At 42.7% G+C, this 23,417-nt stretch overlaps 5 protein-coding genes across 5 annotated transcripts; 3 read left to right on the top strand and 2 right to left on the bottom strand.

The window, feature by feature from the left end:
• The first annotated feature begins 2,476 nt into the window (after positions 1-2,476).
• Positions 2,477-3,634, top strand: avpr2l (arginine vasopressin receptor 2, like). Its single transcript, XM_076722845.1, has 2 exons — positions 2,477-3,299; positions 3,456-3,634. Exons 1-2 carry the CDS (start codon positions 2,477-2,479, stop codon positions 3,533-3,535), a joined length of 903 nt encoding a protein of 300 aa, XP_076578960.1. The 3' UTR covers positions 3,536-3,634.
• Positions 3,635-4,994: 1,360 nt separating this feature from the next.
• Positions 4,995-7,954, bottom strand: LOC143314680 (THAP domain-containing protein 5-like). The gene is made up of 4 exons (XM_076721734.1): positions 7,697-7,954; positions 7,455-7,542; positions 6,758-6,944; positions 4,995-6,436 (listed from the first exon to the last, which is right to left on the bottom strand). Exons 2-4 carry the CDS (start codon positions 7,538-7,540, stop codon positions 5,675-5,677), a joined length of 1,035 nt encoding a protein of 344 aa, XP_076577849.1. The 5' UTR covers positions 7,541-7,542; positions 7,697-7,954; the 3' UTR covers positions 4,995-5,674.
• Positions 7,955-8,056: 102 nt separating this feature from the next.
• LOC143315290 (dnaJ homolog subfamily B member 9-like) lies at positions 8,057-10,879 on the top strand. The gene is made up of 3 exons (XM_076722914.1): positions 8,057-8,157; positions 8,465-8,701; positions 9,294-10,879. The coding sequence occupies exons 2-3, from the start codon at positions 8,485-8,487 to the stop codon at positions 9,779-9,781; spliced, it is 705 nt and encodes a 234-aa protein (XP_076579029.1). The 5' UTR covers positions 8,057-8,157; positions 8,465-8,484; the 3' UTR covers positions 9,782-10,879.
• Positions 10,880-11,491: 612 nt separating this feature from the next.
• Positions 11,492-14,156, top strand: LOC143314905 (aldo-keto reductase family 1 member B1-like). The gene is made up of 8 exons (XM_076722230.1): positions 11,492-11,636; positions 12,449-12,616; positions 12,734-12,850; positions 13,069-13,146; positions 13,248-13,370; positions 13,446-13,552; positions 13,655-13,736; positions 13,974-14,156. Exons 1-8 carry the CDS (start codon positions 11,571-11,573, stop codon positions 14,064-14,066), a joined length of 834 nt encoding a protein of 277 aa, XP_076578345.1. The 5' UTR covers positions 11,492-11,570; the 3' UTR covers positions 14,067-14,156.
• Positions 14,157-15,067: 911 nt separating this feature from the next.
• Positions 15,068-20,021, bottom strand: LOC143315081 (aldo-keto reductase family 1 member B1-like). Its single transcript, XM_076722534.1, has 10 exons — positions 19,875-20,021; positions 18,690-18,857; positions 18,481-18,597; positions 18,229-18,306; positions 17,928-18,050; positions 16,828-16,934; positions 16,320-16,401; positions 15,988-16,071; positions 15,796-15,878; positions 15,068-15,711 (listed from the first exon to the last, which is right to left on the bottom strand). The coding sequence occupies exons 1-10, from the start codon at positions 19,938-19,940 to the stop codon at positions 15,669-15,671; spliced, it is 951 nt and encodes a 316-aa protein (XP_076578649.1). The 5' UTR covers positions 19,941-20,021; the 3' UTR covers positions 15,068-15,668.
• Positions 20,022-23,417: the final 3,396 nt, after the last annotated feature.

Raw genomic sequence — 23,417 nt, 5'->3', positions numbered from 1 at the left:
TTTCTAGTATCATACAGGCACATAATAATGGAGAACACAAATAGGACATCAGAATGCTATTTGGTTTATTATTGCTTTGGAAAGCCCCAAAACGACAGCAACTTGCAGCTTTTTCAGGTACAATATGCAAAAAACAAGAAGCTGTGATGGAGGCTAGATGAGTGACAACGCTAAAGCACTGTCATCTTTTTCTGCTTCCTGCCCACGCAACCTTTCACTGTGGAATGCCGTGCCATGACCTTGAAAGCATCTATTATCTCTCATTTGTCATGGGTGAAGTGGTGGAAAAGTTATGTTTTCTCCTTTTGTTGTCACTGCTCCAACACTGATTGTACTGTACATGTCCTTTTCCACTACTGGCAACTGCTCGCTTCTCATTTTGTGACAGGTATCTCCATTATGCTACTGTACATGCAACCCTATGAAGAAAACCTTTTATAAACTTGCCACATAGAGTTTGAAAGGTGGAGGCACCCAAACGTAAAGTTTGAACACATCCATGGTTTTCAGAAACATACAATGCTAACATTTATCCCGCCAAAGCTATCAAGCCTGTCCCTAATCATATCAGTGAAGGGAGCTGCTGTGCAATGTTTTGTTTTCACAGATAAGATGCAAAAATAGAATTAGATGTTATTACATCAGGATCAGCTGCAGAGACGCTGATCATTCACACAGATAGTTCCAGGACATTTTTAACATTATGTTACACTGCTAAATATAACACCAGAATACTTGCAGAACATGGGCTCATTGTGGTCTCATAAAGAAATTTGTAATAGAACTGAGCAGCCGTATACTGTCCTGGAGCTGCACTTTTAACCCTCCTGTTGTCTTCGTTTTCTGTTCCCGGTCAAAATTGACCGTTTCCCTTCTAGCTGATTATAAATCCATGAATATATATACATATTATCACCTAATGTTGTGTTTCATCTTTCAGTCAGCTCAAATTCTTGTGAACAATACCAGTTTTGAACTTCCATTTGCTATTTATGGCCTGACATTGACCCACCACACCCACCCACCCATGCCAATTTGTGGTCAATGAGCATATATATATGCAAAATGTATTATGTACACAAAAATGAGTAAAAAGTACACAAAATGCGAATTACTAATTCTCATGCAGAGTTGTATTCAGCATCATTAGTCAGTTCTGAATGCAAAATACACATGTAGAGCACCGTTTTACAAAGTTAAAGAGAAAAGTTCCAATTCTGAGTGTGACTTACAGAATATTAACAAAATCCGATGTCGGAACTCAAATTATTCCCAGCTGATGTTTCTGACAGCCTACAACATGAAATCACTGAGCTGCAAAGCAACGACCTGCTTAAAGCGACAAACAACTGCACTGACGTTTGCATCTTTGTTTGAACGACCTGCAAATATATATATTAGATTAGTATAGATATATTGTTTTATTTTTCACAGATTACCCAGTTTCAATGTCTAACAAGGAGTTTTGTTTTGAAACCACTGAAAATTATTAGATAGTGCCACAAAATATCATGTTCCCGATCAAAACTGACTCGTATGATTTATATAGTAGAGAACAAAAGCATGTGAACAAAATCAAGCCCAAGCAAAAAGCAAATCTTATTCTCTGTTTGTCTGGGTCCTTTTGAAAAAATGAAAGCAAAGAAAGATAATTACAAAAAATGGGGCTGAACACCAAGACAAAGTCCCATTCTTTGACTGGAGTGTTACCACAGCAGGAGCCTCCTCTTCATCACTGGATTGTTCCCCGTCATAGGTCTCTTTGTCTGGATCATATTCTGTGTCATCCTCATCTTCTCACACCTCTTCTTCAAAAGCATCTTCAGTGTCCTCCCCTCCTCATCAGTGTCATGGTCAAAGAAATAATCTGAAACCTCAGAAATTGTCATTCGTATTTATTTATTTTACTTTTTAGTTTTTATCTTAAGAGGAGAAGCTACATGTGAACGTACTGGGTTTTGTTCATGTACTCATCAATTTTTAGATTTTGGACTAATTTGTTTCCATGAAAACGTCCAAAATTCACATTTAGGGGTTTGTTTCAATTCAGACATGTCCACTTTGTTTTATTTCTATGTATTTTCTGAAGGTTAGGGGAACAGAGAACAGAGAACACCTTGATGAATTAGAGGTTAATGATGATGATTAACAAAAGTTCAGGGGATGAAATGCATTTGGATTTTTGGATTTACAAGTTAAATAAAGCTTTCTTCGTGTTTTATTTTTATTTATTTATTTATTTATTTATTTGCATCTTCATGTGTGTACCCCCCCCCCCCCAAAAAAAAAACTAGATGACTTTCTCTCCTCACAGCCACCACAGTCACTTGCAACACGCGCGCAAAGGAGGAAAATTGTCTAGATGTCTCTGCGTCAACGCAGCAATACTCCCGCTCCAGATGATGCACACCACCGACGCGTTAATTAAACCCTGAAGTTACGGGACACACAGGAAACCTCTGGAATTCGCGCTCAAATGGATCCCAGCAGCAACAGCTCTGAAAGGGCATCGCTTGAGGATGGAGGCGCGCATGAACATTTTGCGCACGTCAGAGCCGCGATTTTGGGTTTGGTTTTCGTGCTCGCAACATGTGCTAATCTCGTTTTACTGGGCACACTTTGGAAGAAGCGAAAAAAACACACGAGGACCCAGCTGTTCCTCCTGCATCTGTGCTTGGCGGATCTGGTGGTTGCGTTTTTCCAAGTCCTGCCGCAGTTCCTCATTGAAATTACGCACAGGTTCCGAGGAACAGACTTCCTTTGCCGGTCCGTAAAGTACCTGCAGGTGGTCGGAATGTTTGCCTCCACGTACATGATCGTGGCTATGACCGTAGATCGGTACCATGCGGTTTGTAAGCCGATGGTTTCCTTCTTAAAGGGTTCATTTAGGAGGTATCTCTCCATAGGCGCAGCGTGGCTGATCTCCCTCGCCTTCAGCTCTCCTCAGCTCTTCATCTTCTCGCTCCAGGAGGTGGAGGAGAACCAGTACGACTGCTGGGCGACGTTTATTGAACCGTGGGGGAGCCGGATCTACATCAGCTGGATCACTCTGTCAGTGTATGCCCTGCCTGCCGTTATTTTGCTCTATTGCCAAATGAGAATATGCACAACAATCTACTTCAACATGAAGAGAAAGGCGCTGCAGGCAGGGCGCGCGGGCATGAAGGGGGTGTCCAACGCGTTGCTGAAGACTGTGAAGATGACATTTGTGATTATAATGACATACACTGTGTGTTGGAGCCCATTCTTTGTTGTCCAGTTATGGTCTGCATGGAGCCCGAGCAGCGCGCCAACTCAAGGTTTGTCTGACGTATCAGAAATATCGCATACCTGCAGCATTACATTTAATGTGGTGGAGACCCACAGTTCATATCTTGATAATGAATAAGACATTTTTCAAAGCTTATTTAAGTCACTTTTTTATATATATACACATTTCACTTTTTCTCCCACAGGTCCAGTGTTCGCCATCATCATGCTGCTCGCCAGCCTCAACAGCTGCACCAACCCATGGATATATCTCTACTATAGCTAAAAAAAAAAAAAAAAAAAAAAGAGGAAGAAAAAAGCAGTTACAGATGTTTCATATCAAAGGACAAGACACTCCAGATGCAAGGCTGGGCCTGATCAAATCTGTATCAGGAGAAAGGCCAAGAAAAGCAGACGTCCATCATTGATCCTGTGTCGACATCTGTTAGTTGTTGTGTGTGAATGCTCTTTTATGAGGACCAAGATGTCCTGAAGCTAATTTGCAAAAATTACTAAAGAGGACTGAAATTTGTTGTATCAACTCTTTCTTGATTCTAAAATACAATGTCACCAAGAATGAATTTCTGTGGAATTTTACAGTGTTTTGTGAGTTGATCGCCATCCAAGTTTCAGTGTTCTGACAACAATAAAAAAAATCCATCTTACATAAAAGAAAAACATATTCAATATGTTTTTGCAGCTGTGCATAGTGCTTAATGTGTATACATAAACATACATGCACAGAGTACATTAGTTTTTCATTCAGTACTGGAGGAAATAAAGTTTTAATAAAAACTTTTCTCATTTTTGTGGAATGGACTTTGATCATGAGGCTTTCAGGCCATATAAGCTTTTGCAGTTGTTGTTATTCTGCTATTAACATTTCTTTCCTTAGTCTTTTCTTCTTGATGGCCAGTTATTTCCCAAGCTGTGCGTGGCTTTGTTAATATTGCACTACTCTGAGATCACAACACTCATCTCTGTAGGTTTCGGTCCTTGCCAAGGGACCTGACAGCACATTAAGTCCTGAACGCAGTGTGATGACGTTTGTCGCAGAGCAACAGGATTGCACTTCATTATTAATTTTGAGAATCTATTCTTTCAGTTGTTGCTGGTCAAACTGAGCCCTGTGTTATTCTCCACCGGGGGGGAAATGTGTCGCCTTGTTACCTTTTTATGCAATGCACCACCCTGGAGTCATTTGAAATTGCACTTTACAAATCCTTTCATATGTGCAATCAATCCTATTTGTAATTTATTCCTAAACCAATTTAGCCTCTCCCCCGCCTCTCTCACGCACACACCCACACAGCTGGTGTGGGAGCACAATTAAAGACCACTGCATTTGCTGTCAAATTAAGTCTTGATGTAAGGCATAACGACATAATGCTGCGCTCACCTGAAAACACTGCTGTCTCTCAGATTGTTCATTCCTAATTTCATCCCAGGTGTGGGTAAAAAGACAATGTTTTAACATGGTCACAATCCATTCTACCCGGATTCTGTGACCAGGCATACTGCAGAGGCAGCCAATGGCGCATTTCATTCTGGAAAGCTGCTTCAAACTGGATTAGGTATTTCACTTGGCCAAAATACTATGATGACTAATTCGGAGCCTGAGGGTAGAAAAGTGGGATATAAATCCTGCTGCTGATGCACAATCATGTCATTGTGAGGTTTACAACAATCAAAAGGGACATAGTGGACACAAACGCAGCCCCCAAAGGAACACACGCTTGAGGAAACACATTTACAGCACACTTTATTCTACTTCAAAGCAAATCCATCACTGACTTGACTGTAAATAACACTACTTTCCGATGGCAGGAGCTTGCGCAGAAAGACGGGCAATCAGGCACAGCACAGCAAATGAGCCTCGGTTTCCATGGACATGATTGCCAGTGATTCCAGGACAGATGAGTCATTATGTGTGAATGGTGTTGTATGAACACGGTCAAAAAGAATTGATTTGACGTGTATTAAAGCTGCAAGCACTAGTTCCAGAGCATAAGAGGAAAGAGCCAGTTGTATAGCAAGGTATTGATTCATGGTGGCCCTTACAAACAACAAAGAAAAGCACATTTGCAGCAAGAAATTACATAATGGACCAAAAAACAATCAGTAATGCAGAGCAAGGAGCTCAGAAAATCAATGCTTTGGATTAGCTTTGAAACATTTCCTGTAAAGACGGTCAAACAGTGCCCCCACATGACGAAAAACAGGTCCACAACTGTAATTTGGAAACATGAGAGCAATGTTGCAGAACACCGAGTACCAAAAGAGTTTAATAACGCACAATTTACTGTGTTTTATGTCTGGCGGCATGTGCAACATATCAGCAAAAGAGACTCAATGGTAACAACTGAAATGCATGCACACATCCAAAATCTCATTTGGAGTCCACAGCTTGTAATTACTTGCAGAATCAGAGCAACACAGATGATATATAATCTTCTAAAACTTTCTGTTTCTCTTTAAAAACAGCGCCATCTCTCTTCAGGAGGGCTATCTCACTCTCCAGAGCGTGGATTTTGGCCACGGTGCTCTCTTCCCTGCGATCCAGTTCCAAGATCTTCGCATGCAAACTCAAGATCTTACTCCATAGCTGATCTTTGTCCGTGTCCGGTCTGCAGTACGAGTGCTCGTAAACGGAGATGAGCTCTCCGTCACCGGGTCCTGTCTCCTCCAAAAAGCAGCCTGTGGGTTCGCCCATGACCATTTCTGCGGGGACAAAGCTAAAAGCCTGTCCCAGTGCTGCCTGGAGGGCAGCGGCATCCACGTTTGCCTCTCCGTCAGAAAGAGGGTCCAACCTCTCACAACACAACACAGTCACGGTCGAGTCAGCCTGCACTTCAGAAAGAGGCTCAGTGTGTGGGGAGGGCGCGGGGCAGGACACTGTTGGCATTCCACTGTCACCTGGTATCTCACAAGCAGCAGTCTGTATCTCTGGCAGCTTTGAACGACAGGAAACGCCAGTGTCCGATACCAGAGGTGGTTCAAATATCACCTCTGTGTGTTCGGCAACAATGTTTGTCGTACTCAAATGCACCTTTTTGCATGTCCTGCTCAAAATGAGAGGCCTCTTGCTGAGAGGAGAGTCAAATCCTGTCTCCTCAACGTTAATGTCTAAAGTCCTGGGCTTGACCTTGGGGCTTCTTTTAATGGTGGGCACTTTTTTCTCACCATCCTGAGATAAAAGAAAACGTGTCTTCATTAATCAGGATTATGCAAAGGCAGCAAAGTACAAGCACAATACTGCAACAATGTACAAGGAATTGTGTTGAACAAGATGGGTGCTGATCAATCAATCACAGGCAATGCAAAAGAATGAAAAATGAGGAATGAGCTTGATGCACACGTAAACCTTCTTGTTTTTTTTTCTGTAAGTGAAAGCGCGCTCTTCCACTTGCAGAAAATGCTGTCGTTCCAGAGGTTTATGATATGCGGCAAGCCCTGACCTCATGTTGGAGCTGTGGTGGATGTTGAGAAAAATAAGACAGATACATACATCCTCTGTGGAGGGGAAAATGGTCGGGATGGCTGTGGTCTTTAGGTAGCGGATGCCCCAGCGAATATCGAAGCAGTCCTCGGTGAAATGCTCGCTGCACAGATACTGATGTCGACTCGGGGTCCACTCCTCCCGCTTCATGTTGTCCACCCATTTCTGAAGCCGGGGTTTGTCTTGCAGGGGAAACCTTTGATGGAAACGTGAAGTAAATAAAACTCTTCAAGGTATCAGAGGAGGAGTATCAGCATCACTTGGATGTTGCAGCATTTCTAACATCATCATGACTCCATTATCATCACTCATCATCCCTAGTATATATTATTTATTCTATATGTTTGCACGACTTATTGTTCAGTCTTTTTTGGCCTTTCTTAACCTCATTGAGCAGCATGTCGTTTTTTTCTCTGCCAGTACTTTGAGTGCAATGTTTAACTCGGAGTCAAATCCCTTGTATATGCGCACACACTTGACCAATAAAGCCGATTATGATTCTGATTCAGTGCAACAGCGTCAGTCTCCCCTTGTACCTATACAGGCAGGGCAGGTAACCTTGACATACATCATATACTATTGCCGTTAGTGTTAACTTCTCATTGCCTCTATAACTATTATCCTAGACTAAAGGTGTGGAGCATAACAGAAAACTAAACAAACGTATCAACTCAGAGGCACACTGGAGAGAAAACAGACAACATACGGGTAGAAGCTAATTCTCTTGTTGTCTTCTCTGGATGCACTTCCTCCGCGGTTCCTGCAAACTTTCACAGCGCAGTACCGCGGCATATCTGCAGTGAAACGACATGAAAACGTTTCACGGAGTCACGTTTGTGGCGAACATTTTTGAAAACACTGAGCAGCTCATAAACTGCCACTTCCGGGTTGAAGTCGTCATAGCGGATGTGACGTTAACTCCGTTTACTTGTCAAGATGTTTACGTACCAGCTATGTTTCCAACCAAGCCCAGCGACGTGGAGGGGAAAAAAGATTACACAAACGTCTCCTTTAGCCATTAATCGGCTATTTTTTTGCCAAAATATTCAAAGCTGTTGACTTATACACCAAATAACACCATTTACTGGGTTGAAAACATGTTTACGTCTTACATTTAAATTGATAATGCCAAAATAACGCATAAAAAACGAACACGGAAGTGTATGTAACGTGGTCTTGCTCCGCTTGTCATCTTTTCGGTGTGTCTCCCATGCTTCACGTGCGCACCGTTTCCACCAATCACAGCGATTAGAGTCATTGTGTTGCTAAATGGACCAATAGCTTTGCGAGTCGTGGTGTTACGGCTCAGGAATGCGCTCGTCAACAGTTGTTAGCTTTCGTTTCGCATCAGCTGGAGTTGTCGGCGGCTGATAGAGGTATCTTTGGGCTGTGTGTCCCTCCTTCTCCAGGTAATCCGTCTTTTTCAATACGTGTGGATGCTATTTGTCGTGGATGGTTTATCTAACAGCAGAGTATCATTAAAAAGCTTTTTTGAAAGCGGGGCTGATGTAAGTTTCTCCCTCTTTCCGCTAAACAGTGAGTTGTCATTTTCTCCAGGCTAACGCCTCTCTGTTGAAACTAGCTAGCAACACAACGCTGTAGAATAACGTCATGTCACCTATATTCCTGCTTAGTTAGTACCCGTATTTTGAATTTTGAAGCCTCAGACGTTTGTGAAACGTCGTCAACCGAGCTGTCAAACTGCTCTCTTCACAGCCTCAAAGATACCAGAAACCATGGCCACAGCGCAGTCCGTGCTGCTGCTAGCGGTGAACATTCTGCTGATCTCGGAGTTCATCCTGGCCAAGAGAGACTACTACGACATACTGGGGGTGAGCAAAGATGCCACCGAGCGTCAGATCAAGAAGGCCTTCCATAAGCTGGCCCTTAAGTACCACCCTGACCGAAACAAGGGCCCAGACGCCGAGGCCAAGTTCAGGGAAATAGCGGAGGGTAAGTGAGTCTCTTTGCATAATGCCCGGCAATGGACAGTTACTCAAGTCTGTTCACCATCAATATACATCAAGTCTAGCAATGTGAACTCCTAGTGAAATAGCCTTCAGTGCGAATATAAGTACAGAATGGGTAAGTATATTGGGACTGAAGTGAGGTTACATAATGTTTACCTGTGATGCTGTGGGTCTTAAGGAGGAATACCTTTCATTTCTTCCCTAAGAGACATTCCTCACTAACAATAGCTCGTCTTACGTCTGTTGTGAGGTAACGTATGCTGTCATGGTGACAGCTGAGTGTTAAAATGTATTTCCTGACCCTATTTTTGTCTCTAATTGGTCTTTGAAAAAAAAATTGCAGCAGAAACATCAACTGTTTGAATAAGAAACGCTGCTTTTCAATTTATGTTGGCTTCAGTTCAATAGGACAGCCGTTCAAACATTTGTCTCTCATTTCACAATACACAGATAATATGTATATCAGCGTTGCTCAAGCTTGAACTAAAAGTGTTAAAAATGTTCAGGAAATTTTGAATGGCAGTGCCATAGCAGCCATCACAGCGAGTGATGTAACATATGTTTGTCTGTACCAGCATATGAAACGCTATCAGACGATAAGAGGAGGCGAGAGTACGACCAGTTTGGCCACGGCCCTTCACCAGGGGAGGGTCACAGAGAAGGAGGCGGCGGCAGAGGAGGAGGAAACTACAACTTCAACCAGCACTTCCAGTCCTTCAACTTCAACTTTGATGACATCTTCAAAGACTTTGACCATTTTGGTCAACAGCAGCGACACCAACACCACTTTCACTCCCAGAGCCAAGCCCACCAAAAGAGACACTTTGACGGCCACTTCCAGGCCCATCGGGAGACTATGAACAGACAGAGGAGGCAGTTTCAGCAGGGGGGCTTTGGCGGAGGACTTTTCGATGACATGTTCGAGGACTTGGAGAAGATGTTCTCCTTTAACTCGCACAGTTCCAGGACTGAGAGCAGATTCCACGGCTCGGGAAAGCAGCACTGCAGGACAGTGACCCAGCGTAGAGGGAACATGGTGACCACCTTCACTGACTGCTCCTGAGTGCGGCAGAAAACGGTGCTCCGCGGAGCGCAGCCACTTGGGGACACTGCTGCGTTTTGTTCATTGTGGTTTTGGAATTGAATGCTAATTTATCACTTGGTGGAATAGAGGATGGTTTTGTGTGGCTTTTGTAATTTTCTGTATGTAATTTCCTCTGGAACAAACATCCCCTTTGGCCTGATAAATGGCTGCTTCCAAGCAATAACTCATCCACATTATTGCTTATAGCACGATATTAAGTCTCGTGTTGATCCAGATACCTCTCCATTATTTAGCTTTCCAGGTTCATTATGTTTACTTGTGTTCATTTCTTCTGATGGTACAATCCATTACACTCAGGTATGGCCTAAGTTTAAAAAGATCATTTCAACTCTTTCTTTTGAGAGCTGTGAGGCAATAAGATTTATTCATTCTGCAGCTATTTAGGCCATACTGTGATTTTTCTCACTGCAACATCAATGTTTAGCTAATATAAAACCAGGCTTTGCTCATCTCAGCATCGTATATTCTGGATTTGTACATGATCTCTCTTTGATTCTTTAGCTGAAAGATTAGCAGAGATTACAGCTTAAGTCTCATATAATATTTCGATTGATAGAACTTGCATCAGACTTTGCTGTGAAAATGAAGCTTCACATCCTGAGATGTGTGCAAGTTGGCCATTATCAACTGTTACCTCGTTTTAGTTTCCTGCAGAGTTGCGTCTACCGACACTCGGTCAGGGCAGGGAAGTAACGTCAGTCCAACGACAAATGCTGGTGAACTTAGCCACAGGCAAAGTTTGTGTACACTCTCAGCTGTTTTGGAACCAGTAGTGTTGATGGTTTAAAAAAAAAACAAAAAATCCTGGGCTCGTCTGCCAGTGAAGCTGAACGGTCTGAAAAGCTTCCTGAACTGATCATTATGTGCAATATTTAGTACCTTTGCTCTTCATGTTGCCTATCTTTCACAGACAGTGCTGTGTTAAGGTCATTGTCTAATGTCAGCACTTTGTGTGCGTGTGTGTGTGTGCGTGTGTGTGTGTGTATACGTACACAGTGAGAGCTGAATGTTGATTGGCTGCATAATGTTTGGAGAATGAATAAAACGTGAAAAGAGCTTGTGTCTGTGTTTTGTGAGAAAGGCTTTCAAGTAATGATTAATATGATTTATGGTTTCAATTAATGTTAACGTGAAGATACATTATCTTGTTACATTAATATTTGCCTCTGAGCCAAACACCAATGCACATTTAGCTTCAGGAGACTAATTACCAAGGTTCCATCAAGCTTTTCAGACGACATTATGTTGAATATTATTTGTCTAATTACGTCTTCTGTAGGGTTCATTGGAGTTGGTCACACTGTAATAAGTTTCTGAAACACTGCTGTTCAAGTTAAACTCCAGTAGGGGGCGTACTCTGGTAAGATAAGCAGGCAGAGCAGAGGACATTGCAGCAGTGAAGCTGTGGGTCAGAAAGAAGTTCCAAAATTAGCATCAAGATGAGTTACATGAAGACACAGAAGGACAGATATATCTACATGTAGGAAGCTTAGTGGTTAAAACTCTTTCACACTTCCCCTGCAGCCTCTCTCTGCCGATGGAATAACTCCAGAATCTGGGTTCATGTTGTGCACAGCTGATCAATCCAAAACATTTATTTCTTTCTGCACATGAACCCCACCTCTCTCATTGACTCTAAACACACCAGGCCGCCTCCTCCCTCAGTGTAGTCTGCTACGAGTCTGCTGACAAGGCTTGACAGCTGCTGGTTGACTTATCCTGATACAACTGTGACAGAAGATCCAGCATGATACCGTCAGTTACGCTCAACAATGGAGCAAAGATGCCCATTGTGGGTCTGGGAACATGGAGGGTAAGGCTGACCGTTTTATACTTATCATAGAAAAGGTTTAGAAAAAAAAATGGATGCATGAGGGGGCGGAAGTAACAGGATGGATGGAGGTGATGAAAGTGCATGTGATAAAATATCAAGTGATTTGATTAATTTAAAGCGGATTTGAGTAAAACAGTCATGATTTGATGAAAATGGAGGCATGTTTTTGTCATTTTTGTCTTACTTTGATCCTTCACAACATAATGTGACACAACACAAACTGAATGATTGAAGCTGTCAGCTGATTTGATAAACTTGACATTTTATGTGAAAGTGTGACTCTGATAATCAACCTGTCATCATTCACAAAACCCAACTCCCATTTACAATTCATAGCAAGCGATAATTTGTCACTTGCATCCAACATTTCGATCAAAAAACAAAGTCAGCCCTGCAAGATGAGAGGCAAAAACTCAATCAATCAGTCAGTGGGCCTGGTTTATAATTGAAATTTCAGGGCTTCTATGGTCTGTATGAACTCTATTGCTGCAAAGGAGGTTCAGAAGAAGGGAAACTTATTATTTCAGGACTGCAGTTACTGTAAAATGGTTCATTTCAAAGGCTGACCTCAACATTATCTCTTGCAGGAGAGTAAATATTACCTTTAAACATTTCACTGCCCTCTGCCCTCTGCCTGAGCAGCGATAGCAGCAACATCAGCATGCCCTTTATGCTTGATATGACGCCAGAACAACACACAGATCACAGTCACTGCTGTCACTGACATATTTTACTCAGTGCATTGATGTTTATCTGTATCTCCTTATTTTTGTGTCACCCCACCTTAATAGGCAGAGCAGGGAAAGGTCATGGAGGCTGTTCAGGTGGCAATAAGTGCCGGCTACAGGCACATCGATGGTGCTTACGTGTACAAGAATGAAGAAGAGGTTGGGGCTGGAATTCATGCAATGATTGACCAAGGGGTGGTAAAGAGGGAGGAACTCTTCATTGTCAGTAAGGTATGGTATGAAGTTAAAACAGCCACAGCAGCTTAAAAATAATAATAATAATAACACCATAAACATACATCACACAGCTGGAGCATGTTTATTAAAATCCCTGTTTGCTTTTCATAGTTATGGTGCACCTTCCACATTCCATCTCTGGTGAGGGGAGCCTGTGAGAAGACACTCAGTGACCTAAAACTGGACTACCTGGACCTTTACCTCATGCATTTCCCTATGGGAGCCAAGGTGTGGATACAAATAACAACTGTCAACCATTTTGATAGTCAATTAATCGTTTCCAAGCGAAGCTGTCAGACACTTGCTGGTTAAAGCTTCTTGAATTTCAATGTTCTGTCAAAACAGAGAACTAAAGTTCGATTTTGTGGCCTCTCTAAATTCAGACTGTCATGTTTTCATGCTTGACATCCCCTCTGCAACTTCTTCCCCTATTTTTGCCACTGCAGCCAGGGGATGAGGTTTTTCCAGCAGATGAGAACAACAAGTTAATTTCTGATGGCAGCAGCTTCTTGGACACTTGGGAGGTAATTTAAGTGACTCACGAAGACTTAAATCAAATGAAATGTGGCCTTAAAAAACAAGATGCACCACAAAAGGTAACAGGAATATGCGCTGCGTCTCACAGGCTATGGAGAGACTGGTGGACGCTGGGTTGGTCAAAGCTATCGGCATCTCCAACTTCAACAAAGACCAGATTGAAGCCGTCCTCAACAAGCCAGGCCTCAAGTACAAGCCTGTGACCAACCAGGTACAAAACAAGACTGTGATTCAACATAATGCAGACAGAGGAACATCAAGCTAAAGCATTTAGGTGTTCCTCCAGATCGAGTGCCATCCATATCTGACCCAGGAGAAGCTGATCAACTACTGCCACTCAAAGGGCATCACGATCACAGCTTACAGCGCCCTGGGCTCCCCTGACAGACCCTGGTGAGAGGCACCCCCCCATAATCACCTCTCACAGACAAGCCTTAGCAGCTTTACTGAGAATACTGACCGTCAGTCATTCTTCTCTGTGCTTATGTTCGAAAGGGCATCATCTGATGACCCCTCTTTGCTGAAGGAACCTAAGATCATGGCCATCGCTAAGAAGTACAACAAGACTCCAGCACAGGTTAGAAAGAAATGTCTACCTAGTATTTATCTTCACCTTTTTCTCTTAGAAAGAACACGCCCATAAATTATTATTATTATAATTCTTCTTATTATTATTTTGTCTCATATTGGATAACATAGCTGACAGTGCAGCATAAACCAGAGAAACAGATATTGTTTCTAGAAAACTTGTTAAGATGTTCAGGAAGATGCCTGAAAAACACCGCTTTGCGCTTCTGAACTGTCTTCTCACCAGGTTCTCATCAGGTTCCACATCCAGAGGAACGTGGTTGTCATTGCCAAGTCAGTAACGCCACATCGAATCGAGGAAAATTTCCAGGTGCACTGACTGAAAATGAAAATTCAAGAATCTGATTGTTTTATATTGTGCTCATACTGGACCATGTATTCATTGTTGCACGTCAGTCATTGGACAGAACACTGAGGGCGGCCTCTGCGGTTTGTTGAAGCTGTTCTTTCTCTTTCAGTTGTTTGACTTTGAGCTGAGTGACGACGACATGAAGACCATGCTAAGCTTGAATAAAAATTGGAGAGGATTCAAAATGGACTGGTGAGGAGACGGGAAGCCGGTGGGGGAAAAAAGAGAGAAACATAAGCAGAGCTAACGGCATTCTCGTAGGCTACAGACCAAGGCTGCTGGAGCCATTATCATAACCAACAGACTTCAAGTAACGTGTGTTGCTCTTTTCTCCACAGGGCCTCAGAACACAAAGACTTCCCCTTGAATGCAGAGTACTAACGCATCAGACAGTCCTGACTGACGGGCTTCTCAAGACTGAGCCTGAATTATTATTTTCACACTGACTAAGCTTGTGCTGGACCAGTGTGCACGATTTATGAGGATCTACTGTCAGAAATGGAAAATGATACTCTGACTAATATTATTAAAAATCAATGGAGAGAGCAAACATCTAATATATTGTCTTTGTATTGTTTTCAAGTTTAAGGAGTATATGTCAAAAAGGATTCACAAATGATCACGTATGTATGTTTCATACAGCCTCAATGTTGTCGGGGTGACCGCTTGGTCCTCATGACTAACACCTAAGATGGTTTGTCTTTGTTGGCAGCCACAATATCCTGTCTTTCAGGAAGTAATAACACCCCATCGCTGCTCTATGAGACTGGTGGTGTCAGTAGAGGACACCTCTTAACAACTCTTAATCATTCTCTCTGTCAATACCTTCCTTTTTTAAACACGAACAGGTAGAATAATCAAAACGAAACATTACAGCTCTAAGAAGAATCCAGTCTACTGGATTCTACAGTCCACAGTTTACTGCCCCTTAGTGGCCAAAAAGACGCATAAACTAGGAAAGTGACACCAACTCCTCTCCCACAGGACTTTATTTCAGCACTCGCCAAAACAGCTGACACGGGAAATGAAAGCAACCATTTCATAACAGGGTTAACACACGATCACGAAGTGCCACACACGACTCACAAGTAACAGTGGGAAGTTCTCTGTCATCCTAAGACAAGTCGCGGTAATCTGTCCTGAATTTCACAGAGGGAAAGTGCTTTTAATTTACACTCACTAATGCTTCAGCACAACTGGTAGAAATAAACCTGCTCACGAACAGAAAACACGTTAAGTTAAATGAGGAGTGCTTTGAAGTATGATACCTCTCTGGATGTGCCATGAAAAATAAGTTTATCTTTTCGTGTGGCTACTTATTCTCTTTAAAAATAGACCACCTGTACTGTGTATGGCACATATTTAGGCTATTCAGTAACTTGGATTTATGGAGAGAAAAACAGGGAGTAAAAGGAGTTTCCTTTGAAAAATGTAACATGAAAATAAAAATCTGAAGCAAGGCCACACTAGCACTGCAAACTGCTCTAAAGAACAGGAAAGCGAGCAGTCTAGAAGGTAGAGAAGCAAACTCCAGCACCCAGAGGAAGCCTGTGGAAAATCAGCATTTTCACTTCAGAATTCGGCGTTGAACGGATAGTCCTTGTGCTTCTTGCTCCTACAGAGAGAGGAAAAAAAAGGATGATTAACAAAGGTTTCCTGGCACACTTCATCTTCACAATGCTACAAACAACAGTCTCACCATTGCATGGGACAGACTCTCCAGCCCCTGTTAAATCCCAATATAGTCTTCATTTCGTCCTCAGTTAGTTCAAAGTCAAACACCTGCAAAGATGTAAACAACGGTCTTCACACACGAGCCAAAGGGGAAAGTAAGTGAAGCAGATTGAGGGCTAATCCTAGAAAACATCTGAACAATTTCTCAGCCAATTACCTGGAAGTTCTCCTGAATGCGCTGAGGTGTGATCGACTTGGGGATCACGACCACGTTCCTCTGGATGTGGAAGCGGATCAGGACCTGGCAGGGGAGGGGAGAGGGTACGGAACGTGATCAGAGGTCAGGGCTTCAAGTGTCATAACAGAGAGGACCGTGTGAATGGTGTTTCAATCCACCACATCTTTCTCACTTTCTAAAAGAATCAACAGATTGCAGATGCAAGAGAAAAGAGGAACAAGCGTCATTTCTGTGTGTGCACGATCATTGTTCAAAACCTTGTTTGGCTCAGCTTCGTGTTTCGTTTGTTCGAGCGTGTGTGAGGGCTGTACCTGAGCAGATGTCTTCTTGTGCTTCTCAGCAATGGCTTTAATGTTGGGCTCCTCCAGCAGTGAGGGGTCTTCAGGTTTAGCCCTGCAATTTAAACACATCATCCAGGATAACTAACAGGACACACACACTTTATTACTCATATTGTGCTGACAATCAAAGGTGAACAAATTTGTGGAAACAACAAAAGGTGCTACAAAAGGTGGGCAGCTGTGAAAACATCTGTTGGGATACTTTTTCAAAGTTAATTCTCTGCACATGATAAAGCTTTATCAGTCAAAAACCAAACAAAATAAAAAGGTCAGTTAATTTGTACACCGTGCCAAAATATGCTGCACACGACAAAGTACAAAGTCAAGAGGAACAACAGTCACAAGCTGAAACTAACCGCAGGGATGTGACAGACATGATGTGGTTGGCAAATACTGAGCTGGCATTCAAATAAGTGTGACCCACTTTGTCGCAGGTTCCCATTATTTTGACACAAATGTGATTGTCATGCTGACTGACCAGGGTCTGTCCGGGGAGCCCAGGGGGCTGTAAGCTGTCACTGAGATGCCCTGAGAGTGGCAGTAGCTGATCAGCTTCTCCTGGGTCAGGTACGGGTGGCATTCAACCTGGTGGGACAAACGCACAACTCTTGGCATGTGTTGCCGAAGCCATGTGGGTAAACCAAGTCAAATAAATAGCAAGTGGAAAACACATATATCACATTATTCAGGCCATCAGAATACACCTGCATGTTGTGAGGCTGTGGACATGGTTTCAAATTGTTCAATTTAGTGTCTTTTTCAGGGACACACTTACGACATTTATGTAAAAATCATCTTAAACTACAGCATTCAGTTCTCTTCCTGCTTCCTGCTTGTGCAAAGGCAAGTTTGCTCGTATTTATAAGATGGGCACAAGAGTACATAAGGGTGATTGCATTAAGCATAAGCCAATACAGCCTGCTGTATTTATCTGACATTTTCATAAGGGAAAATTGGCTCATATTCAATATATGAGAGTCTATTGTTCTGTGTTTGATGTGGATGGTGACAAATGGCAGAAGGGAAATGGTGCTGTAATCTAATATATAACAAGACCAGACAAACCAGGACATTGATGGTGAACAATGGCTCTGAAAAACAGCAAAAATATAAGGTCACTTCGGCTAATTGGTTTTGCCCGAGGGAGAACTGCTGCGGCCCATTCCGCATTAACAAGACGTCCATTTATCAGACCTGAAAGGACGAGGCGGATCCTGCCATCTTGCCCTTTAAAGGGACAGTTCAGGTTTGGGGCTGTGTGACAGTAGATGATGGCTGTCATGTCCCCGGTTTGGAGAGGCAGCAGGAGTACTGAACTAAGCTAAGCAATGTACTGCTGTGGGCAGCAGCAACACGTTTTTTAGCTGGACCTTTAAGGAATGCAAATGTATGTTTTCTTCCAACTCAGGAGCCTCAACTCAAACGTGATATCTAAAAAAGGCTGCATATGTATGTTTAAACCACAGCGGGCCCTTAAGGTTTTCAGGTGAAATGCGTTATCTCCTCCACAAAAGGTGTACAGAGAAGTAATGTCAATGGAAGGTGCCTTTACTGAGGTAAACATGTGTCTTAGTGTACCTGGTTGTTGGCAGGCTTGTATTTGAGGCCTGGCTTGTTGAGGATGGCTTCAATCTGCTCCTTGTTGAAGTTGGAGACTCCAATAGCTTTGACCAAACCAGCATCCACCAGCTCTTCCATTCCCTGAGAAAAGTGATCATCTCATAGTTTTTCATTGTCACGATCCATTGCAGAATGAGGTGAAACAACAGCGTATGGCCCACTGATGACAGCACTGTAATATTTCTGTTACCTGCACATTAAATCGCATTTGCCGTTACCACCACTGACTACAGGTGTAAAGACTGCCACTTTAACTCACCTCCCATGTTTCCAGGAAGTGAGTGCTATCATTGATCGTCTCTCCTGCGCTGTCCAGAGGAAAATCCTCACTGCCAGCCTGTAACATGATGAAGAGATTAAAAGTGTTCAGGTCTACACCAAATTACTACGACAGTGGCAATGTAGAGTGTGGATCACATAGAAAGGATTATTTTACTTCAGGGACATTTTGTTTAAAATTCTGTGCATATTTGCTCAAGACACACTGCTGACGCGACAATAGCATGCTCACCTTGAAACCCATGGGCCAGTGCACTAGATAGAGGTCCAGGTAGTCCAGTTTAAGATCGCTGAGAGTCTTCTCACAGCCTTGCCTCACCATGGACTTCTCATGGAAAGTGCACCACAGCTATAGAAAGAAAGAGGGGAGTCAGTGAGCTGACACTCAACAATGCACTATTAAAACACAGTTTACAGACAGCAGGACATGCATGTGCTCACCTTGCTGACGATGAAAAGATCCTCTCTCTTGACGACGCCTTCCTTGATCATGGCCTGAACGCCCTCTCCCACCTCCACCTCATTCTTGTAGACAGACGCTCCATCAATGTGCCTGTAACCCGCTGAGATGGCTGCTTTCACCGCCTCCGTGACCTTGCCAGGAGGAGACTAATGGACAGGGTTGGTTAAGTCACTGTGGTAAACAAAAGATTTATCTTGGGTGAGATTGAGTAAGTCAGCAAATGACGTCTTATGTCTTTTCCGGGTCACTTTGCTCTGTTAGGAACCTTCTTCAGCCAAAAAAGACAATTCAGCCACAATCCTGCTGTCGGCATGCAGCATATTAACAGTTTATATTTTGCTTCATTCTGCTTCAGTGTAACCCACATAAAACTGTGCATCAAACCCACTGTCCCTGTTGAAAATGGACTTTTAGTTCCAGATTTTGTCCCCCACTTAAGATCTTGGGACTCTTTGGTTGGGAAAGAGCCCAACACTTAGTTAAGTTTCACTTTCAGTTATCCTTGATGTATCCTCTGCATTTCCCCAAACTGTTCAGCTGTCTGTCACAGTGCAGCTCGATGGGGCCAATTCTTATTGAACCAAACATGCATTTTTGATTGTTGGAGGAACCTCATGCACAGGCTGTCATTTTCCTCTTGGCGATCAACAAAGTCTGTATTTAATAATCACCACAGCAGCAGAACATGAAATGAAATTGGCTGTTGAGGACTGATAAAAAGCAGCGCAAGTACTTTGAGGATGAGGTTACATATTTATTCGCGTGTACAACAACACTTGCGGGTGAATAATTGTTTAACAGTGAGGAAAGGTGACGCCTGCTCGTCAGTCAACAGGCTAACCTGACCCAGCACGTTTTGCACACGTCCTTTCATGCTTCTAGAAACATGCTTTTGGAGCGCGTTAGCCGCAGCTGCTATCAGTTATAGTTGAGCCAAGTGGGGAAAAAAAGGTCAGCGCACTGTTACTTGTAAAATACTCAATACAATGACTGATGAATTCATATTTTCAAAGACGAAGGCGTGTGGACTTTTTTTTTTTAACGACGCGTTTATGTAACAGTCTCTAGTTTGGCTTTCTGGCAACATGCCAAGCTAGCTTACCTAACAAGTTAACCATTAGCTAACTAGACAGGACAACTCAAGAGAATAAAAATAAACACACCTTCCATGTTCCCAGTCCCACAATGGGAAACTGTGCGCCAGTATTCAGTTTGACTGTTGTTGCCATTTCTCCAAACGACGAGCGGAGCCTGTGTGCTGCGAGTCGAGACAGTAAAGGCTGAGCACCGGGCTAGCAGAGCGCCGTCATCGTCGATCGATTAGTGATGCCTATTAATTCAGTCCAAGGACCACGCACTCCGCGTAGTCTGATTTTACTCGTGAATCAGTCAGACTGAACATAACTCATCCACACGTTTCTCTAATTGAGAATGTAGAGGAAGTATCAGCAACTGCATTTTTAGGAGTTTTTCGGACTCTGACTACAAAAACTGAACAGCCTTTGCAGAGTGGGACATAATGCACATTTGGGCTGGATGATATGCTTGAATATCAGTGAGGATATTTCCATTTTTTCCCAATACTGATACGTCTCTGCATAGGTCAAACGTATGCAAATAACATATACGATAGTAGATAAATATGTAATAATAATGTTTAATGCATTGCATACCTGCAGCATGCATGATTTACCTAGCTGTAAGCTGTTTAATATGTCTTTTAAGTGGCATTTATAAGACTGCGGACCCCTAAACTTTCAAAGGACCCAAAATACTTTCCAGACTAACCACGGCTGAGAACCACTTGGCAAAAACAACACTTGCCTGCATTTTTAAAAAGGTTTTTGTTGGTTCTGTCATTGAGCCACTAGAGGGCACCATTACTGCATTTACCAAACGTGAGGCAGTCTCCTCAAATCAACCAGCAGAAGCGCCACAGTAAAATAATCCTATCATTTCATACATTAGCTTTATTATCAGTGATCACAGAGACTGAAATGGTTATTTACTACTGTTTATTTCAATCCAGGCTCTCAAAAACTTACCGAAACAGTAAGTTTCACCGAAAAATATGCAAACCTTGGGTGCGCTATTTGTCCAGCATGTGCCATGTCATGTAGGAGTTAATCTTCTTTTTAATTAGTCCTATTATGTTGACCACAGCCTCCTCATGGTGTTATGCCTGCACTGTAAAGCAGGTGTGCACCATTGTGAATGTGCACACACAGCCCAGCCTTAAACCCCAAGAGACAGCTGAAAGAGGGAACAAATACAAGGTGCCTTTTTTTTTGTCAGAATCAGATAAAACCTCACAGACCTTTAACTGAGCCATTCAACACTCTGAACAGAAGATAAGAGAAGGAGAAGAGAGCGGTATAAAAAACATACAAAGGGAAAAGTTATGGGCGCCAGCAGCCACTGTGTACCTCACAATGGCTCTCGCTAAAGTTTGTGTCTCTTCTGATCTTCTCCCAGCTGGACGCCTGCTTTTCAGGCCCTGTCTCCTCTGATCTAACTTCAGACACTGGAGGGCCTTTTGCCAGCCTGCAAACTGTCAAAGTACCCCAGGAATCAAACACGGTCGCATGCTGTCATGATCAAAGACCCACAGGTAAACCAGACGAAGACACAGCCACATACAATTGTCATCTAAAAGAGGGGGGAAAGTTTTCATTTCAGAGGCTCTTATTTGGTGTCTGCAGGCGGATACCTTTTCACTGTTTCAACTGCATCGATTAGAATAAAGGGAAAGAGAAGCGACCAGGCATTTGAAGATACAACAGAGGCCTGGAGTCAAACCAAATGCCTCTCAAGGAAACTTTAGGACTTAGGTGAGATTTCAGAGCGTTGCTCCAAGAATTTGAAGTGAAGAGTGGGAATATTCACACACTAGCGGGATGGACAGAGAAAAGATGGTGGTGTGACAAATAAATATACAGATCACAATGAGCTCCCGTCTCCTTTTCCATTATGTGTGGCCTTAATGAATGCTCAGTGCAGCTGGTGGTGTCCATTCTTTCACAGGCCCTACATCAGATCAGACACTCCACCAGTAAGACCTGACCTGTCCTGGGGAGATCAAACACCTCATTTCATTTCATAGCCTTTGCTCCATTCTCCCTGCCTCTCCCTCTCTCCCATTGGCCTTGGCTGTGCTTGTCTTTTTTCTCTGTTTCTGCCGGAGTGCCCTGGGTCATAATCTCCACCAATAAATCTAATGTCGAGTGTCAGCTCCCGCTGAGTTCACTCACACACTCGCATTCCGCACATTCTGTCTGTCGAACAACAACAAGATCAGGGAGAGAAATCCCTACGTCATGAGTAAATCATGGTCATTTGTCAAGAGCATTACATGTTCTTGGATACACCGGAGATTATTGTGGCTGATCTGAGCCCTGGCTTGCAGACATCATGGAAAATTATCTCAAATTTGCAATAATCCCCTTAATATCTGGACTAGGTAGACTGTCTGAATTGATACAGAGCTGAAGTTGGTTAATTAAATGATTAGTCAGTGCGCATGAATAATCTGACGATGCCACCTTGGGTTCTGAGGAGATGTGACGTGCATTTTTCAGTAGTTTGGAACATTTTCTAGACTTTTCTAGACTACCTTATTGTATCCAAGGGTGTGCTTCAGGGATCAGTCCTGAGACCACCACTATTCCTTACATATATACAGAACATATGAATAGTCTGGATCTGTGATATACTGTGATATGCTGCTCTGCGTCTACACTGAACCAGGCTCTTTGTCAGCTATAATGTCATTTCAATACTGTACAACATACCCTGTGTGATTTAAAGGTGCTGACAAAACAAAACTCAGAATTTTTTCCAATGCAAAATCTGCCAGGGCTCTGAGATTGAGTCTGTATGTCATTACAATCTACAAATTGTAGATTCTCTCATTTATGCCTCACAACACTCAGCAACCGGTGAACACACTGAGATGCACTGCACACTTTAACCACTGGAGTATTCCTATCCTTCCATTTTACTCTCTGGACATACATCCTCCAAAAAGTTCGAGAGGTTATCGTCTTTGCTGCCAGGATGTATTTCTACTAACTGTGGCCAAGGTCCGTACTGAACTGGGAAAACGGCATTGAAGTATGCTGCTCCTTCTGCTTGGAATCAGATGCAAATTGACTTGAATCTCCAGGAACTGGTCTCACTGGACACATAAAAGTGATTCTAAATGACAAGCAAGGACATCTGGCTGTCGATATTTTATATGCAGATGACATTTTTGCTTGTTTTATGTCTGCAGCCCTGTAATTGTTCTGCTGCCTGTCTTGCTCAGGACACTCCTGAAAAGGAGATTTGCAATCTCAGTAAGATTTCTTCCAGGTTAAATGAAGACTAAAACAAAATAAGAAATAAATGAGAATAGTTGTGGTGCTCAACTGACTCGTTCTACAACTACAATATAAGAAATTACAAAAATATGGGACACACAAACCCAGTTTCCAAAGAAGTTGGGATGATTTGCAAAACATTGAAATGCCATATTTAATTGAAAACAGCACAAAAACAACATATCGAATGCTGAAACTTCATAGAGATACTTCATTGTTTTTGAAAATTATGCAATATAAATTTGATGCCAGCAACACATTTCAAAAAAGTTGGGGCAGGTCATGTTTCCCACTCTGTTGCGTCACCTCTTCTTTGAACAACACAGTCAGCATTTGTCATTTTGA

The sequence above is a fragment of the Chaetodon auriga genome, chromosome 22, assembly GCF_051107435.1.
Source record: "Chaetodon auriga isolate fChaAug3 chromosome 22, fChaAug3.hap1, whole genome shotgun sequence".
In the NCBI taxonomy this organism is placed as follows: Eukaryota; Metazoa; Chordata; class Actinopteri; order Chaetodontiformes; family Chaetodontidae; genus Chaetodon; species Chaetodon auriga.
This window is presented reverse-complemented; position numbering and strand designations above follow the sequence as displayed.

Excerpts from the sequence above, each read along its gene's own strand:
- avpr2l (XM_076722845.1), top strand. The coding sequence starts at position 2,477 with ATGGATCCCAGCAGCAACAGCTCTGAAAGGGCATCGCTTGAGGATGGA. Across the intron at positions 3,300-3,455 it reads GAGCAGCGCGCCAACTCAAG|GTCCAGTGTTCGCCATCATC; the intron begins GTTTGTCTGACG and ends TTTCTCCCACAG.
- LOC143314680 (XM_076721734.1), bottom strand. The coding sequence starts at position 7,540 with ATGCCGCGGTACTGCGCTGTGAAAGTTTGCAGGAACCGCGGAGGAAGT. Across the intron at positions 6,945-7,454 it reads AAGAGAATTAGCTTCTACCC|GTTTCCCCTGCAAGACAAAC; the intron begins GTATGTTGTCTG and ends TTTCCATCAAAG. Across the intron at positions 6,437-6,757 it reads TTTTCCCCTCCACAGAGGAT|GATGGTGAGAAAAAAGTGCC; the intron begins GTATGTATCTGT and ends CTTTTATCTCAG.
- LOC143315290 (XM_076722914.1), top strand. The coding sequence starts at position 8,485 with ATGGCCACAGCGCAGTCCGTGCTGCTGCTAGCGGTGAACATTCTGCTG. Across the intron at positions 8,702-9,293 it reads GTTCAGGGAAATAGCGGAGG|CATATGAAACGCTATCAGAC; the intron begins GTAAGTGAGTCT and ends TGTCTGTACCAG.
- LOC143314905 (XM_076722230.1), top strand. The coding sequence starts at position 11,571 with ATGATACCGTCAGTTACGCTCAACAATGGAGCAAAGATGCCCATTGTG. Across the intron at positions 12,617-12,733 it reads AACTCTTCATTGTCAGTAAG|TTATGGTGCACCTTCCACAT; the intron begins GTATGGTATGAA and ends TGCTTTTCATAG. Across the intron at positions 13,147-13,247 it reads GCTTCTTGGACACTTGGGAG|GCTATGGAGAGACTGGTGGA; the intron begins GTAATTTAAGTG and ends TGCGTCTCACAG.
- LOC143315081 (XM_076722534.1), bottom strand. The coding sequence starts at position 19,940 with ATGGCAACAACAGTCAAACTGAATACTGGCGCACAGTTTCCCATTGTG. Across the intron at positions 18,858-19,874 it reads TGGGACTGGGAACATGGAAG|TCTCCTCCTGGCAAGGTCAC; the intron begins GTGTGTTTATTT and ends CCTGTCCATTAG. Across the intron at positions 18,598-18,689 it reads ATCTTTTCATCGTCAGCAAG|CTGTGGTGCACTTTCCATGA; the intron begins GTGAGCACATGC and ends TTCTTTCTATAG.